Genomic DNA, 17783 nt, shown 5'->3' on the forward strand with positions numbered 1-17783 from the left:
GAGCGGATGCCTGGAGTTTAAGTATCTCAGGTCCTATTCATGACTGAGGGGAAAGACGAGCAGGAGCTTGACAGAGGCATCGATGTGAGTCTGGAGGATGGAAGCAGCATAGACGGGTTTCTTCCAGAGGATTCAGCAGTCGTGGAGTCAGTGAGGACCCCAGTCATTCAGAGCACAGCTGCTGCTCTTTGTTACTGATTGGAGCTGACCAGGATGCCTGCTAGGTGAGGGGCTCTGGGCATGTCCTACCCGGACGACACTCCAGGGTGATTTCAGGACATGATGGAGAGGTTATGTATCTCAGCGCATCCCTGCTGCCCACACGACCCAGATCAGTGACTTAAAATGGACAGATGTTACATGATGTAGTTCCATATCCTCTAACCCAGGGGTCAGAAACCTTTAACACCCAGAGAGCCATTTGGACGCGATTTCCACGCAAAAAAAAACAAACACTGGGAGCCGCAAATACTTTTTTACACCTAAAATGAAGATAACACTGTATATATTGTTTTTTACCTTTGTGCTTTGTGTGAACAACTAAGGTGTGTTGCTTATGAAATCCATGAAGTGCTACAGAGAAAATTACATTTTATTTATGTAATTAACACATTTTGAACTCTTAAAGAAATATAACCAAAGCAAAGACACCCAGCTGAACTAAAATGATCCAGAAACAAAAACTGTTATATCGCCTTTGGGCTTTTGGAGCCTTGACCTGACTTTTAAAAAAAATAATTGAAAATGAAAAATAGATATTTGCAAAATTCTGCCTAAATATGTATTTTACCTGGTTAATGTGTGTGGCGGGGCGTAACTGAGCGGCACCCGCAACTAGTGATGGTAGATTTGATTCTTTTTACTGAATCGAGTGTTAATGAGTCACTCACCAAAGTGAATCGATTTTTGAGTCATTTGATTCACTGAGTCAGTCGACCAGAGAGTGCAAAAAATGTACATTTTCACTCAAACTTAATTTGTTTCTCTTTTCATGTAAATCCTACTGCTAAGATGAGTGATTCTAAAAGAAAACAACTATTTTATAGAGCAAAAAAGAGCAAAAACATTTCTAAAATTAAGCAATTTACTATCAAAATTGCTTAATAAACATTTATTTTGTTTATTTTTATTTTATTAGTATTTTCCTTAAATGTGTCAAATATATATTTTCTCATCGAAATGTCCACTGAGCTGTGAGCCAGGGGGCGGTAATGCTCCTTAACATTGGTTGCCAACCAAGAAGAAGAAGAAGCTGTGAGCCAGGAGGGAGGGGGTGAGTAGCTCAAATGTGCTGTTAGCATGTTAGCAGAGCGATGCTACTGTGAACGGAGGAGCTATTGTCTTGATGTGAGCTTCTACTCAGGGTTTTTTCTTCCAGTTCAGAGCAGAAATCTTTTTGTTAAGAAACTGGATGTTGTGTTTTTCTCCACAATTTTAATTATAAGCTAGATACATTGCTGCTAACAGCAACAGGGATGAGTCAGTGAGTCAGTTGGGCTTGTGAATCATGATTCATGAGTCAGTAAAGTAATTCTCGAGTATTGAACGATTCGTTCATGATTCGCGCATCACTACCCGCAAACACGCCTCGCCGCCTTAACGTCTGTGCGATCTATGCTGTTGTGTTGGTGTGTGTCGGGCTGTGAGCTGCAAAGCTACAGCCGGCTGTGTGCGTCAGCAACTGTGTGTGAAAAGCGTGTTCATGCAAACATCGTGGGGTCTGCTGTGATATGTTTACAACGGGACTTCTGCTCCTGAACCTCTGCGCACAGCGTCTGCAGGTCGGGGCTGTACGAAGTCACTTTCATCTTTACAGGACTGTAAGCTGTCGTCTGTGAGGCGTGAGCGTGTTTGTTTTTAACACAGTTCACGGTGGAGCTGCTGACAAAATGTGGATCCGAAGATCCATAATTGGCCTACCTGGGGCTGAAAGTCTCGATAAATGCAGGCGTTTCGGCGGCTACACCGGCTTCCACGAGTGTGACCAGGGCCGTGCAGAGAGGTTTAAAGGGGCGGGTGCTCAAAGTTAAAAAGGGGCACATTGAACCAGGCTGAATAACAACAACACACATTCATCAAGAATCTAATATGGGAGGGGCAGGGCTGTGTTGATCTGAGACTAAACATTAAAAAGTCCATAGGAGAGATGGTAGCTGTGTCATGAGATAATAACAAAATGCAAAGATTGGTGACAGCGCTTGGAACCATAAGGCAACAAAAAACTGTGAGAAATAAATTAGGCTCTGCCTGTGAATCACTCTTTGCTTCTCTTCTTCCTTCCATCATTTCATATATCACTCTGCACTTGCTGTCTATCTGAGAACAAGGCACAACTTGCTATTGCAATAAACTATAATCTAATTATCCACACCTAACAACTCTTGCACTTAATCTAAAATAAAATGATGACAGAAAAATGTTATAGCCCTGCCTTTAGTAGCCTCACACAGCTCTACTGTTTCCTCCTCATGTCCTTACCAGGCATGTCTGGACAATGTTATATCATGAGGAATATTTTTTTTAAAAGTCCATCTAAATAAAACACACACATGCACACACAGTGACATTTTAGACCTTCTTCAGAATACTGTATATACTATGGGCATCATGGTGCTGATCCAGAATCCTTACATTATTATTTATTACTAGAGCTACAATAATAAAGCAATGAGGAGGGGGAAGTAATAAATATGAAATAATGTATTTATGATGATTGCATTTGTTTCACTATCCACTCTGTGCAGGGCAAAGCTTATTACATGTTTAAACTGTAGAGATACAATCATTTTACTGCTGTAACATCCAAATTTTGTCTTATTTAAAATATAAATCTAATATAATCTGCTTCTTAATGCATGTTCTTTAAAATACAGCGTGTGTTTTAATATATTGTAATAATGCATAATTATGTGGACATGCATATTAGATCGTTTTTTAGTGAAATATAATCCCTCCAGAAAGGCAGGAAAAGCCCGGAAACTTACTTTAAAACGAAATATGTTCCCTAAAACGGTGACAGAGCTACAGACCCATGACAGCCTTACACAGGTAGCCAGCAGCTATGACCAGCACTACCTGTGCAGTTAATAAAAGGACAGGTAATGTTTGTCGCGCTGTTGCACACACAGCACGCTCGTTTGTTTCAGTTCGTCAGTTGCAACAAGACAGCTTACCAACGTGTACGTAATAAGCTGATACTCCTGGGTGCTACACACTACAGTGTACGCTGTACACCTACTTACTGGTTGTGTCGCATCAGTCTGTGTCTCTGAGTTAACTTGTGTTTCTCCTACAGCTCCGGACCGCTAAAAATGCGCGTGCTCTTTGTGAGCTCGTTCCCGGCTCGTAACCAGCGCGTTCTGCCGTCGAGGGCGATCATTGGTTAAATGTGATCATGTGACTGATGCAAGCCAGATCCTTTTATTTAGCAAAACTGTGATTAATAGTTAAATATAATTGTTGAGGGGCACAGACAGGACTCCGCACGCACACACACATTAAAAATAATAATAATAATAATTTTTTTTAAAAAGTTGCCTCAACAAAAGGGCTCTTTGGGCACCCATCAGGAAAGGGGCGGGTGCTCAAGCCCCTCTAGCCCCCCTCCCCCCCCTCTGCACGTGCCGGCGTGTGACGCTTATTTTGAGCGATGAAAAAATAATAAAATATAATTTTATTTTTATATGTCAATATCACAATAATCTTCCAATTTAGAACTACAAGTTAAAAAAGAACTAATATAAATAAAATACACTTCAGCTAAATACTTTAAAAAATAATTTATTTTCCTAAACCACTAAAAGGACTAAAGTACGGAGCCCCGCAGGGGACATGGGAGAAAAAAAAAATTAAGACGGACTTTTGCGAGATCTCGCAAAAGTCCGTCTTAATTTTTTTTTTCTCCCTAATTTTTTTTCTCCCATGTCCCCTGCGGGGCTCCGTACTAAAGAGCCGCAGGTTGCCGACCCCTGCTCTAACCTTTTGTGCAGATTTTAGATGAACATGAACAACAATCCATGTTTAGCCATTCAAGCCGACTCCCCTGTAAGATGCCTCACAGTGGTTTGAGCCACTTCTTCTCCCAGCTGCTCTCTTTAGAGGTCGCTACATGAGATCATCTGCCTCCATCTCCTCCTATCCCAGCAGCCAACCTGCTGCCAGTCCTCCTTCACTACATCTACAAACCTCCTTGAGATCTTCTTCTTTTCCTCTTGCCTGGCAGCCCCATCTTCATCCTCCTTTCTCCTTCCTCTGCATATGAAGCTCTGTCTGCATTAAAAACTCAATGAATTTTAAGGTAGTCCATGACTGACTTTGTTTGGTTCTTATTTATGATAGGCTCATTTTCTTGTGATACCCCATTAACAAACTTACTGCAACCACTTGGAGAAAAAGGAAGGAAACCAGACAAAGTCAGGACCAGAGCCGAGTGAGCAGAAATCACAAAATGAAGCATAAACAAAATGCAAAAGCGTGACGTGTGTTCAGACACAAAGTTAAAAGACAACTCAGCTGGTGTAAGTAAGCATGGTCATCCCAGGTGTGCGTGTGCTCAGCATAGTTTCGAGGATAAGCTCAGTAATAATTAATAGGAAACTTACCTGGCTGCAATGGCACAAAGGGGTACATCTCCATGGTGACAACCTGCAAGGCCTGCAAACACACACACACACACACACACACACACACACACCTCCTGCTGAGGTGGATGGATGTGATAGAGCTGCAGGTTATCACCAGTTGAGAGAAACATGCACAAGTCATACCAGCCTCTGAAACCCGTCACCAACCGTTACCTGCAGCAGCGATGGGACCAGATAAACTACGAAAACCACCGCAGGAAGGTAAGGGTGGAGGATGAACGGTGGAAGGTGCCACTGGTACACACAGGGCTCTGTGCTGGTTTTCCATCAGAGCTGGATTCAGGTGAGGTGGGACTGAAGGAGCTACAGTTGGAGGTGATAATGAAGGACGGGTGGAAACTGGTTTAGATTAGAGGCCAAACTAGGGCTCGGTATCAGGATATAAACACGGTTATTCCTGCTGTAAAGTTTCAACATGAAAGTCTATGGGGACTGACTCAGTGTGGAGCCCTCGGGATCTCGCAAAAGTTTCTCGTACTCTAAGAACCGGGTCTACGTACCCTTGCCCCTGGAGGGGGGAACTGCACCCAGACCCAGGTGGTGTTACCCTTTTCCCTGCGGTGGGGAGAAGCAGGCCGCCCCGACTCGCAGCAGCAGGGAGGCCCCACACTCCAGCCAAATGCTCGCTCGTTAACAGAGTTGGTTTTGGTGCAAAGTGAACATTGACTGGTTTAATTTTTGTAATTGACATTAAATGTCTGCACATGTTCCTATCATAATATTAGCTCGTATCAACTGACCTTCACATTTTCAACCACAAACAGCTAAAATGTAGATGGCACATTAATCAGAAACTTGGGTGGAGGAGGTGGGGCCACAGGCCACAGCTTTTATTTTACAGAGCTTCAATCTGAGAGATGATGCAGAAGCTTCTGACAAACGTTAACACTAATGTGTTAGATTATAGAAATGATAGAAGACATCTCTGAACAGAAGCAGACAAAACTCCAGTAACACAGAGAAACAGGACAGCAACAGACACAGGCCGAGGGGTTCAACACGCGTGAGGTAACCAGGGAAACACAGCTGGACACAATCAAGACAACGAGACGAGCGGGAAGTAAAACTAAACACAGAGTACAAGATAAAGGTGACAGAGACTTAACGAGTCACAGGAGGCAGGAATTAAATATGAATGACTATGAAGAGAAACCAGGTCGTCAGCAAGAAGAGAGGACTCTGATAACAAGTCTGGACAAGGACGACCAGAACGATGAAGAATTAAAGACTCTAAAGAAAAAAGGAAAAACACCTACACCTCCCCCAGGATGATGTGCCAATAAAAACTGGTTTTATTGTCCTTCACAATAAAAACAAAACTATAAACCGGTGAGTCACAGTGACCTGGGTTTACCTTTTCAGGTGAACTCCGCCCTGCCTGCAGTGGACACCAAGGGCAACAGGACACCAGCTCACATCCAGCTCAAGCTGAAAAAACTGCAGGTCACACACACACACACACACACACACACATACACACACACACACACACACACACACACACCTTGTGTTTGAGGGACTGGGATCTGCTTCTGTGCTTCAGCTGCAGGATGAGCGTCTGTCAGTCGTCGACAGAGACAATCACCTCCTGGCCTCCAAACTAGCCGACATCTTTTCCTCCAAAGGCCTCGTGGACCACAGGAACCAGTACCACCTGAGGAGGTAAGGTGTGTTCATGATGAAGCCGTTCACGGGTATCTGGGTTTCCGTACAGCAGCGTGTCTGTGTCATGTTTTCTCTTTTGATTTCTCATCTTTTCCAGTCTGAATGCGAACAAGAGGAAGCACGAGCTTCTGTTGGTCACCCATCAGAATCAGGCCATCTACCAACGAATCACATCTCGCCAGTCAGAGTATCGCCGCCAGCTGTGGTTGGATGACTGGGAGAGGACGGAGCGTCGTCTGGACAACATTTCTCGTTACCCGAGAAAGCCAGCAGACAAACAGGTGAGTTGACGGAGGGAGCTCAGGTGTCCTGATACATCCTGGTGTTCAAAGATGCTGAATGTAAGAACTCTTCACAAAATGCTCTTCAGTGCACACTCAGCACTCCCAGGTTCCCTGGATACTGGAACCCTGTAGATGATGATGATGATGATCACTGGTGTCTCTGTGTCCACAGAGGCCGAGCAGAAAGGTGAAGTTTGCCGCCGTGGAGAGCAGCGAGCCGTCTGCGAGCTGCAGAGACTCCAACACTGACAGCACCGACTGAGAAACCTCCTGAAACACAAACACAACCGTCTGTCTCCAACCAGACCATCTGTCCTGTCCCATAATAAAAGGGTCCGAGCATGATCACGTTTCTGCCTCTCTTCACAAACTGTGCATGGTCACGTTGTTCCACACAAAGGCTGATTCATTTCAGAGGTTTTACAAAAGTCCATTTCTGTACCTGCACATCCTTCCTACCACTCTACCCCAAAGGGTTAGTGACGGTACCTGCAGGTGGCGCTGTGCACCAAACAGGTTCATCAATGTTCTCTGAGCTTCACTAAAAAGTAAATGTGGAGATGGTACAAAGTATGAAAAACCCTGTTCCTGGTGTTCCTCATATGTGCGAGCGCAACAAGTGGACATCTGGGTCTCACTAGTCTCACTAATTAACATAGCTGCCTTCACGGTTAGCTGATCTGCATTTTGACAAGTTAGGGAACAAAGTCACAATTTGTCTCAAAGTTGTACTAAAGATACTAGTTAACTGTAGGTTAAGTAGTATGTAATCTAAAAGATCAAACTAAAAGAGTAACAAGTTAATCAGCTTAGGGATCTTCACTAATTAACTAGTGGCCTTTCCAGTGAACTACACACTTTGAGCCTTACTTTTCTTGCTACTTTACTGGTAAGTGAAAAAAGAGCTCAACTAGTTCGTTGCTCATCATTTTTACCTTTACTAGTTACCTACTTGGATTTATTTGCTGTAATGAAGTAAAATCTCACCTTTAAAGTCAAAACTCGTAACTAGTGGATACTTTGGTTCTGCCTAATTAATGAGTTAGTTAACCACTTTGAGCCTAACTAGCAGAATTAAAAGGAGCTTCAGTTATTAAGTCAGCTTTTGAGGCTTCACTCACTCATGAGTAGATCATTTAGTATTAAACTAATTTAGCAATGATATTGAACTTAAAGGGGTGAAGGTTAGTTTAGTCAGCCTGCTGACCTTCACTGTTAACTAGCTGCTAGTTTCTGCCCATGATGGACTTGAATGAAATATTTTCATATTTGACTGAAGGAGTCGCTGACTGTAAATGAAAGATGCTGAACTTCGGGTATCCTTCTGTTATTAACCCCGTCACTCTCCTGGAGTGAAGGGGTTCCACTTTTGCACACCTGTGTATGAGCTCATGAACATATAGCGTTATTTTTGTGCCTCTGAGCGCACGTAAAAAAAATATTGCAGGTGCAAGTGTTGCATTTTGAGGAGAAATTTGAGTGAACAAAATTCATTGCTGCGTGCAAAAACTGTATTTCAGTGTTTGCTGTTATCCCCGCACACACACACATACACACGCACACACACATGCGCGCGCACGCACACACACATTCATGCACACGCACACACACACACGCACACACACACAACAGCAGCTCCTCTCGCTCAGCTTTTGAATTTGCGCTCGCTCGCAGTGTGTCGCTCGCGCTCTCAACATTTCTGCCCGTGCGCGCTCAACTCTTTCTCTACACCGTTATATTTGTGCCACAAAACACATAGCAAACACTGAAATACGCAGCAATGAATTTTGTTCACTCAGATTCAGCTTTTCTTCGCTTAAAATAAATTTCTCCTCAAAATGCAACACTTGCACCTGCAAACGTTTTTTTACGTGCGCTCAGAGGCACAAAAATAACGCCATATGAACACAGCCCTGGAGTAATTCATTATAAATTAGGGCACATTTCTGCTGAGGTCATGTATGGACCGGACAACGTCTCAGCTTGTCCCCTGATTTCTCCACTAGGAGGCAGCAGACACTCGTCTCTGCTCAGCGATGAGCAGCGATGGAAATTTCAGAAAGCGCGTCTCTGGAAAAGATTACAGACTCACGCTGGAGCCGCACTGAGCTCACACAGTGATATAATGCAAACCAGGGCGCCTAAGCCTCGTATTTGTTGACTTATTATAAAACATTAATTTGCTCTGTATTTGCTGTCAGACACGTCAGCTGGGTAAAATGGTCTTGCACACACGTCTACACTTTACTGTAAAGGAATGCACGATGATGAGCTGGACCTCTGTGCCCTGACAGATTTGTGTTTTCAGGCTTTAAATAGACGTTATCCATGTAGCAGTTTTCAACTAAAAAGACTTCATCTTATCACACACACACACACACACACACACACACACACACACACACACACACACACACACACGCACACACACACACACACACACACAGAGAGAGAGTGGGAAACCTGGGGTTAATTTATCGAGCTGATAAGCACCTCCATGAGACGTCTCAGCCTCACCGATGATTTTAGGGTGAGCGAAGCCAGATAAGAAACAGATATCCAGGTTAAGCTGAAGCTCTGCGCCGCTGTGAGAGCTTCACCTGTTTGTGGAAAAGCCCTTTAACGCTGTGCGCCTGTCCCGATCCCTGGCTGGACCTGAACCTCTGCGGGCCATCTGGGAACAGTTAACGGCGTCTGTAACCGTAAAGCAGGTCCGGGCAACTCTCCCGGCAACAAAAGCAACATTAAATGATCAGAAATGATTGAGTGACTCTCTCCTTTAAATGTTGAGCTGAAATATTCCTGCCTAAAGATGTGCATGTGCAGGATGATTTCTTGAAAATCCAGCATGGCACTTATTGGAGAGCGGCTGTAGCTTCAGTGTTTTACAGCACTCCACTTTATTAAGATCAGAAGCAGCAGCACTCAGACCTGCTTCATCACATCTCGGGCCTGATGTTCCCCAGAGGAGCAGCAGAGTCGCTGTTCTCACGGTTACACCGAGACAGTAAAAGGAGCCGCTGGGTAAAGGTCAGAGAGATGTTTGCACGCCCGAGACCACGATTCATATTCCACAATCTGATCTGCGGTTAGGAAATGAAAGCACTTTAAGTAAAGTTATGGAAAGAAGGCAGTTTTGTCTAAATGCTGATAAAGTCCCATTCTTCTGGATTAAATCGGACCACAGTCTTTCCCTGACGTTAACCTCGGCTGACAGTGTAAAACCACGACCATGAAAACGTTAAAAATGGGCCTTTCGCGTGGGAAGCTGCTCTCTGTCCACGTCCTGGCCTTTGCAGGGCCGTTAATAGGATTTTTAGAGTGGTGGGGCGTGCAGGAGGGAACCTAGAACTGGTCGTGGGTGGAGGAAGGGATAATCTACATAGTAACATAATAATAACAACAACATAATGACAGTTTAATGTCTAACCTGTATCGCTTTTATTTTATTTATCTTTTTAGCTTCAAATAGTTGTACAGCACTTTGTTTGAAAGCGCTTTAAAAATAAAGTTGTTGCTATTATTATTATTATTATTATTATTATTATTATTGTTATTAACTGCATTCCTTGAATTCAGCGTCTTTCCTTCTTGAGCTACAAAAAGGGTGAAAATTTCCCAAATTTCCCTACTTTTCACTTTCATCTCTGACAAAAACCAAAAACAGTCAGATCGTCAGCATGCCGGATTCATCCCCTCTGGAAGAGAGGGTAGACTTCAGCCGTCCTGGATTTGGAGAAAATGTTGAGCCGTTTATCAAAATTGGCAGATTGTCGGGAACGCTGCCTTGAATCTTAATGCAGAGCAGCCGGGCCTCCAACCAGCAGCCAGCACTGTTTAAGGAGCCCACAGAAGGAGTATCAGGAGGACCCTGGGTTGCAAAAGTACACGAGACACTGGACCGCTCCTCTTCTGTTACAGCAGTCGACGTGATAATGATGAGATATTACTAACGGGGTCGTTCCATCACAGGTCAACACGGGACGATTTACATGCAGATTTTATGGTACAAAGTTTGAACATATATGATGATTTTTTATATTTATTTATTTTAAAAGAAGAAGGACTGTCCAACTGACTTTCAGGCCACATTAAAATGTCTCAGAAAGATAAAATCCTGATGTTTTCACTGGTCTTTGTTACCATCCAAACCAATCAGTACAGTTTGGGACAGATACATTACAAAATGTCTGAGTCTTGGCTAATTTCTCTGTTATAATTAGTGTGCCATATGGAAACTCCAGATGTCAGTTCTGTTCAGATCAGACTATCTACTGATATTTTAGTTTGTCAGATAAAACGTCATATTTGCTCAATCCAGCATGAAAGCTGAATGAAAACAGCATTTTCTTCATTTTGAGACTAAGAATTTCATGTTATATATAAAATTGTAATTGAATATTGTCACTGGTTGATTTTTGCAGTGAGATTTGTGTTTGTATTAGTGTGTGCTCACATATCGGGCTTTACAGGACTGCATTCATTTTGTTCATATTTTAGTTCAATTCAGTGTTATTCACACAGCGCCAAATCACAACAACAGTCGCCTCAAGGTGCTTTATACTGTAAGGTCGACCCTAAAAATATACATACAGAGAAAACCCAGCAATCATATGACCCCCTATGAACAACACTGGTGACAGTGAAGGAAAAACTCCCTTTTAACAGGAAGAAACCTCCAGCAGGACCAGGCTCAGGGAGGGGCGGGGCCATCTGCTGTGATTGGTTGGGGTGAGAGAAGGACAATGGGATTTACAATACTATCTATCTGTTAATAGGAAAATTGTACTTAGTAGTCAGTATAATCTTTTAGTGATATAAGTTTGCATATGGTAGAATGCTGCATGTAATCATTTGTGTGTAGAAGTATACAGTTGGTGGCATATTGAAAGAATGTCTCATCCTAGGGGGCCTGTAACACTTCAAGGTGTTTTAGCGTCCACCCCCACATCCTGGGAGCATGGGGAGAGGTCGTACCTTGTTTTATTGTTTTAACGTAGCTATGTCTGTTATAGTCTAAGTGCCTTTTGTTTAGATGAACTGCTGGACTTCTTCACTGTGTTATCTAGGATGAACCATCTAGGGTGAGGGGGAGACTACCCTCTTCCTGACCAAGGATGTACCTTTTGTGCTTTCATGTTATACGACCCTTTGATCAGCAGGACCCCACACACACACACACACACACACACACACACACACACACACACACACACACACACACACACACACACTGAAGTATAAATAAAGACCGGGGCAGTCCTCAGCGCGAGCCTCAGTTTGGAGGCCGCCCTTGCTAGCAAGAAGTTCTATGTGTTTCTCTTCTCTGAGTCTTTACTGAAGAAGTGTTTTAGAGTATATTTCTTAACATTATCTATCTATCTATCTATCTATCTATCTATCTATCTATCTATCTATCTATCTATCTATCTATCTATCTATCTATCTATCTATCTATCTATCTATCTATAAATATACATTCAACCTTTCAATCTTTCTACCATAAAACTTTTATCCAACCAGAGATGTTTGAGGAAAGTGTTCTGGAAATGCCGCCGACTGCTCTGCACCGCCGTGTCCACCTCCATGTTTTGTTGGATCAGCCATCTTCACACATACACGGTGTTTTATTTGTTTATTACAGTTTTCTCACATCACTATTAACATTTGCACAGCAGTTTGTGTATTTCTCAAAACTGGTGCAAACTGGAAAACGGCCTGGGACATCAGTGGTTGCTCTCTGTCAGTGCGATTTCTTCCACGCCTTCTGCCTTTGGCCAGACTGAAACCACCTCAACAATGTATATGAATGTGTGCAGTGGTGCTCTGGCTTCCAGCTCCACACTTTACAGAGAGAAATGTAAGAACGTTTCCTGTGTAACATAATGCATTTTGTATGTTCTGTGAGTATATACACTGAATTGCCATTGTACTGCATGAAACTACACAGAGTAAAGCAGATTACAGCAGAGAATTGTTTGAAAGCAACTGATATACGTCCAAGAGCATTTGCAGTTTGTTCAGAGGAAGGCGACACTATGATGCTCACAAATGACTAAATGTTGTGGAGGTTGCACTAATGGTTTTGAGAGTTTTCATTCTGATCTGAGAACAGCACCAAAGCGACTGAGAAAAACTGTCACTTACATATAAATCATGCGTGGTCTCCATAGAGTGCCGGTTCCACGGAGGCCGAGGTTCCACAGAGGCCGAGGTTCCACGGAAGCCGAGGTTCCACAGAGGCCGAAGTTCCACAGAGGCCGAGGGTCCACGGAGGCCGAGGTTCCACGCAGGCTGAGGTTCCACGGAGGCCGAAGTTCCACGGAGGCCGAGGGTCCACGGAGGCCGAGGTTCCACGGAGGCCGAGGGTCCACGGAGGCCGAAGTTCCACAGAGGCCGAGGGTCCACGGAGGCCGAGGGTCCACGGAGGCCGAGGTTCCACGGAGGCCGAGGGTCCACGGAGGCCGAGGTTCCACGGAGGCCGAGGTTCCACAGAGGCCGAGGTTCCACGGAAGCCGAGGTTCCACGGAGGCCGAGGGTCCACGGAGGCCGAGGTTCCACGGAGGCCGAGGGTCCACGGAGGCCGAGGTTCCACGGAGGCCGAGGGTCCACGGAGGCCGAGGGTCCACGGAGGCCGAGGGTCCACGGAGGCCGAGGTTCCACGGAGGCCGAGGGTCCACGGAGGCCAAGGTTCCACAGAGGCCGAGGGTCCACGGAGGCCGAGGGTCCACGGAGGCCGAGGTTCCACGGAGGCCGAGGGTCCACGGAGGCCAAGGTTCCACAGAGGCCGAGGGTCCACGGAGGCCGAGGGTCCACGGAGGCCGAGGGTCCACATCAGCGTTTCCTCGGTGTTTCCTGTTCCATCCTTCTGTGTCAGCTCCCTCAGGTTAAGTTCATCCATGTGTCTGTTCACCAGTTTAGTTATGGTTCTCACTTCCTGTTTTATTTTGATAGTTACTTGTCACTGTTGTTTTGCATTTATTGTGACTTCCCTTGTGTGATCACCTGTGTCCCCCCTCATTCGTCCTGTGCCGTCTTGCTTCTGTTCTTTGTCTCCATGTGTTTACAATCAGTTCTCTTGCTGGACGTCTGTTTTTTAATTTCCTCCTTGTGGACTTTGTGTGTTCTGGACTTTTCTTTGCCTTTAATGAAGTTAGTTTCCTGTTTTACACCCACCTACATCTACACTAAATCTGAATGTCATGACATTGTGTTAAATGCACTTGAGCAATGAGAGGAGGCGAGTGTGCAGCTGTTACAGCACCATCCACTCCCGAGGACCAAGAGATGGTCTCACCTGTGACCTGAGGAGGGCCCAACACTCCCAGCACCTTCATCACATGTGAGAACAGCTGATTAACAATGGTCATGTCTGCTCCATGGAGTCAGATCAGTGTTAACCTTCTTCCATTCCCCCCCGATGTCAGGTATGACTTATTTTGCTAAAGCTGCAGTCTGACCTGATTGGATGGCTGTCAGTAAATTTCAGTGAGAGGAGCCAATCATGACCAAGTTGGTCTGGAATTAGACTGTTAGAATACAGACTACTTTATTCTACTGGAGCAAAATCTATCATTTTATTCTAATTAATAAACAAAAAACAACATACTTACTGGATGCACTGTTTTCCATTTAATGTAAGATGCTTAAGAGCTTTGAGTGAAGTTGAACTGTGATGGTTAGCATTCAGTAAACTACACTGATCTCCGTTTCAACGTGTTCTCTGTAAGTACACATTCCTGTCTGATTACTGAAGAGAGAAAAACCTGATGATCAAAAACAGGTTGAAGGTGCATCAAACATTCAAGCAGGTGTTTGATTCATGATGCGGGTGCGCTCGAAAGCAGAAAACCACAGACGGGGACGTAAGTGTAACCAGAGAGGTCGAAACAGACCAGAATAACATGAAGCTCTGACACGAGAACCACCAACAGGGTGACAAATACAGACTGAAAACACCACAGCGCTCTGAGATCATTTCATCCACAGAAATAACCACAGAGCAGACTCATAACTCTGCCACCGAGCCTTTAAACCGAGCTCTTTAATTTCCTCACTCCCAGTAAGCTCAGCTAAGTACTGGAAAAATACAACTTTGTACAACACGTCCATGACAGAGGACACAAACACAACATGACAACTGTCCAGCAGACTGTTTTACCCAGAAACGAGTCTTTCTGACAGACACGTGACAGGCTGCAGGTCTCTGTCACTGAGACTCAGAACCCTGAAAACAGTATGTTGGTGTCTGATGCAACGACCGTGAGCCCTCTTCCTCACTCTTGGCCTCTGCAGCTTTGATGAGCAGCTCAGGGTGTAACTGCAGCCCACGGGCTCACGGGGGCTCCGACATGAGCCGTCTGAATGCCCCAGGAAAGAATCGCTCTCAGGCCGGCTCGGTTTCAGTGCGGATGTTCAGGTGATTTCAGGAAATGCGTTTGGACCGGGGCACGGTTAAAGAGACACTCGGTCCTTTTTGTATCAGACATCCACCTCTACCTGAGCTGAAAGCTTAAAATCTTCCTCTCTGCCGCCTCATGTCACATAAATTATGATGGGTTATAAAATAACACTGACGCAAAAAGAACTGAAAATTCTCCATCTTTCACCTCAGATTTGATTCCTGCTGTGTGATAGAAATAATTGTACGATCCTCAGGGAAATATAAATATAAGCTTTGTTTGCTTTTCCTGCAGCGAGAGCTGAAGCTAACAGAGGCTGAGTGAAAGTGAACCAGGACATAATCGGTGTCACGCAGGGAGCCGCGCTCGCTGACCGACCCTCGGCTGCTCGTCCATCTGTTTCGCTTTAATTCTGCTGCTTTCACTCCCAGTTTCCACTTGTTTTTCCAGACAGAGTGACAGCAGCATGCCGCCGTCCAGCTCGCTGCACGCCAGCATCTTTTTATTGATGGGGAGGGAGCGTCTGTGAGTGTGAGTATGATTAACAGAGTGGAAAGTGTGCTGACACAGTCACACTGTGGAGTTTCGTCCCATCCAAGGACAATAAGCTCAGCTTCAGGTTCAACATGTGGAAGTAAACTTCCTGTCACGGGCCAGATGAATAATTCCTCAAACTTAAACTTTATTTATGCAGCGTCAAATCACAACAACATCACCTCGAGGCGCTTTGTGTTGTACGGTAGACCCTACAATAACACATACAGAGGAAACTCAACAATCACATGGCCCCTGTGAGCAAGCAGGAACAAACACGTTTACATCCTGATACACAAACCTCTTAATTTCTCCCTGAACGAGGGAGGATGTTTGTATTACTCACGTGTTTAATCGTATTAACGTGTAAAGTTTGCAGTATTAGCTGATACCGTATCACTTCTATCCCACTCGTGGTCACTTCTCGCTCCAAACAAATACGTAACGCGGTCACGCTCACAATCCTAAAATTACGTTACGTCCAAAACCAACAGGCGGCGTCATGGTGACTATGTCCATCTTTTATATACAGTTTTTGGAGCCTGGAGTGGGCGTGAGAGGAACTGCAGGCTTTGTGTAGCTTTTTTTGTTAGCAGGTTTGAAACAAAACAATTCAAAATGATCAAGTGCGCTTATGGACACGTGTACTTACAGATGTATTTAAAACTGCACTGCTCTGTGGTTGGATGCACTTCCTGACTGTTTATCCATTATCCCGGTGCTCCCGGGGAGTTTTGGGCAGATGTTCACATCTGGGCTTCAGCACCGTGTGGAATCACAGACTCACATGGAGGCATTTCCTGTTTGTGCAGCGACTGAGACATTAAAGCTCCTGCTGTGAAAAGAAAAGGTGACCTTTAAGAGGCTCTTTAAAAAATCAGACACATGAGGCAGGAGGAGGTGCATTTACTCCTCCTCCTCCTCTCTTCTTCACACATCAGAGCAGCAGAGCCGGGACTCACTCACTCACACTCTGTTTATTTCTCTCTCAGACGCACTCATGGATTATCACCACCTTCTGCTGCTGTGGACCTACAGCTTCCTGCCAGGTGAGCGATGCAACAGGTAACACAGAGCAGGTCAGAGAGGTCACATCAGACAGGTGCTGCTGATGGTCCACCAGCAAGATGAGGACTTTGAGTCCAGGTCCAAAATCTGGATAGAAAGCTTTTGGATGTGGACTGTTTCCTCTTTGAAACTGCAGACAGGCTGCAGCTCCTTCAACATTTGGACTTTTCTTTCTCTTCCCAAAATTCATTTCGCTCTGGTTTGTTAAAAGTTCTTAGATCCTGACATTTATCAGCCTCTGTCAGACTTTCTAACATTTTCGAGAGACAGTGAGCCTTCGTGAGCATGAGTGCACACAGATCCTTTTTGTTTAGTGCAGGTGTTCAGATTAGTTTAACATGAAGCCTTCTGCGGTCCCGAAGAGACCCGCATGCGCAGATGAGGCAAAACAAGGACGTCACATGCAGCTCTCCGACGGCAGGCTTGTGTTTTGCTGCTGAGGCGCAGCAGAGAGTTCCCAGATGAGAAGGAAGATTTTAAATTGGAGTAATGGCTGCTTCAGACACTCAGGTGTGTGGAGAGCAGTGTGCAAAAGTAGATGTAGCCGGCCGACTGCGGTTTCTGGCTCAAGCTCCTTAATGCGAAATTCAAACTTCAATAGAGTTGGTGTGAAGTTTGTGTGTCAGGCTGCAAACATGTTTATTTCTGCTGTAACGTTTTAACCCTCTCCAGGCAGACGTTGCAGATTTGCAACAGTTAAAAACTAACAACCTGATCACCCCACATACATATTTTATGAGTTTTTTTACTCAGAAGTACCACTGCAGGACTTGGTTGTGCATTAGCAACAAAAAACTTAATTTGAGCCTGAGAGGGTTAACACAGAAGTCTATGGGGACTGACTCACTGCTGCCTCTGCTGGACGTCAGAGGAACTGCAGAGTCTTTAAAGATCGAGGTCTCAGAGAGGATGTTCAAGAGGTTTATGTTGGTTTTGCATTTAACTTGGTGAAGACAGGGAGCACTGAAGCTTCACCAACAACTTTCAGACTAAACTGGAATATTCCAAAATCCATTAAAAAGGTGCCATGCTTATTTATCATGGTAAAAAATGACCTGATGGTACTACAAGGCAAGAATTCCCAGGTAGAAAGACCCAAATGAAACCCTGGTGTTTCAGTCCAGGCTGGGCAGTCCATCAGGGAAAGCGGGAGTGCGAGGAAACAAACGTACAAAGTAGGAAAAGAA

The 17783-nt window shown here is 44.7% G+C and overlaps 2 protein-coding genes and 1 long non-coding RNA gene across 7 annotated transcripts in view; 2 read left to right on the forward strand and 1 right to left on the reverse strand.

Annotated features, from left to right (window-relative positions):
- LOC309710582 overlaps positions 1-17783 on the reverse strand; it is a 75677-nt gene that overhangs the window by 40139 nt on the left and 17755 nt on the right. The window lies entirely within an intron of this gene.
- Positions 1288-6937, forward strand: LOC309710570 (sperm axonemal maintenance protein CFAP97D1). Of its 2 annotated transcripts, none has more exons than XM_082540167.1 (5): positions 1288-1347; positions 6006-6086; positions 6187-6305; positions 6406-6589; positions 6765-6937. In XM_082540167.1, exons 1-5 carry the CDS (start codon positions 1300-1302, stop codon positions 6852-6854), a joined length of 522 nt encoding a protein of 173 aa, XP_082396293.1. In that variant the 5' UTR covers positions 1288-1299; the 3' UTR covers positions 6855-6937. The 2 variants fall into 2 exon arrangements, with proteins under 2 accessions (XP_082396293.1, XP_082396292.1); XM_082540166.1 differs by lacking the exon at positions 1288-1347 and adding an exon at positions 4461-4844.
- Positions 16458-17783, forward strand: part of itga11b (integrin, alpha 11b) — a 35962-nt gene continuing 34636 nt past the window's right edge. For both annotated transcript variants that reach the window (XM_082540128.1, XM_082540129.1), the window contains exon 1: positions 16458-16577. In XM_082540128.1, the coding sequence (XP_082396254.1) occupies positions 16529-16577 (49 nt within the window). In that variant the 5' untranslated portion in view covers positions 16458-16528. The remainder of the gene's footprint in view (positions 16578-17783) is intronic.

The sequence above is a fragment of the Aulonocara stuartgranti genome (genome assembly GCF_965226115.1).
Source record: "Aulonocara stuartgranti genome assembly, chromosome: 7".
NCBI classification, from domain to species: Eukaryota; Metazoa; Chordata; class Actinopteri; order Cichliformes; family Cichlidae; genus Aulonocara; species Aulonocara stuartgranti.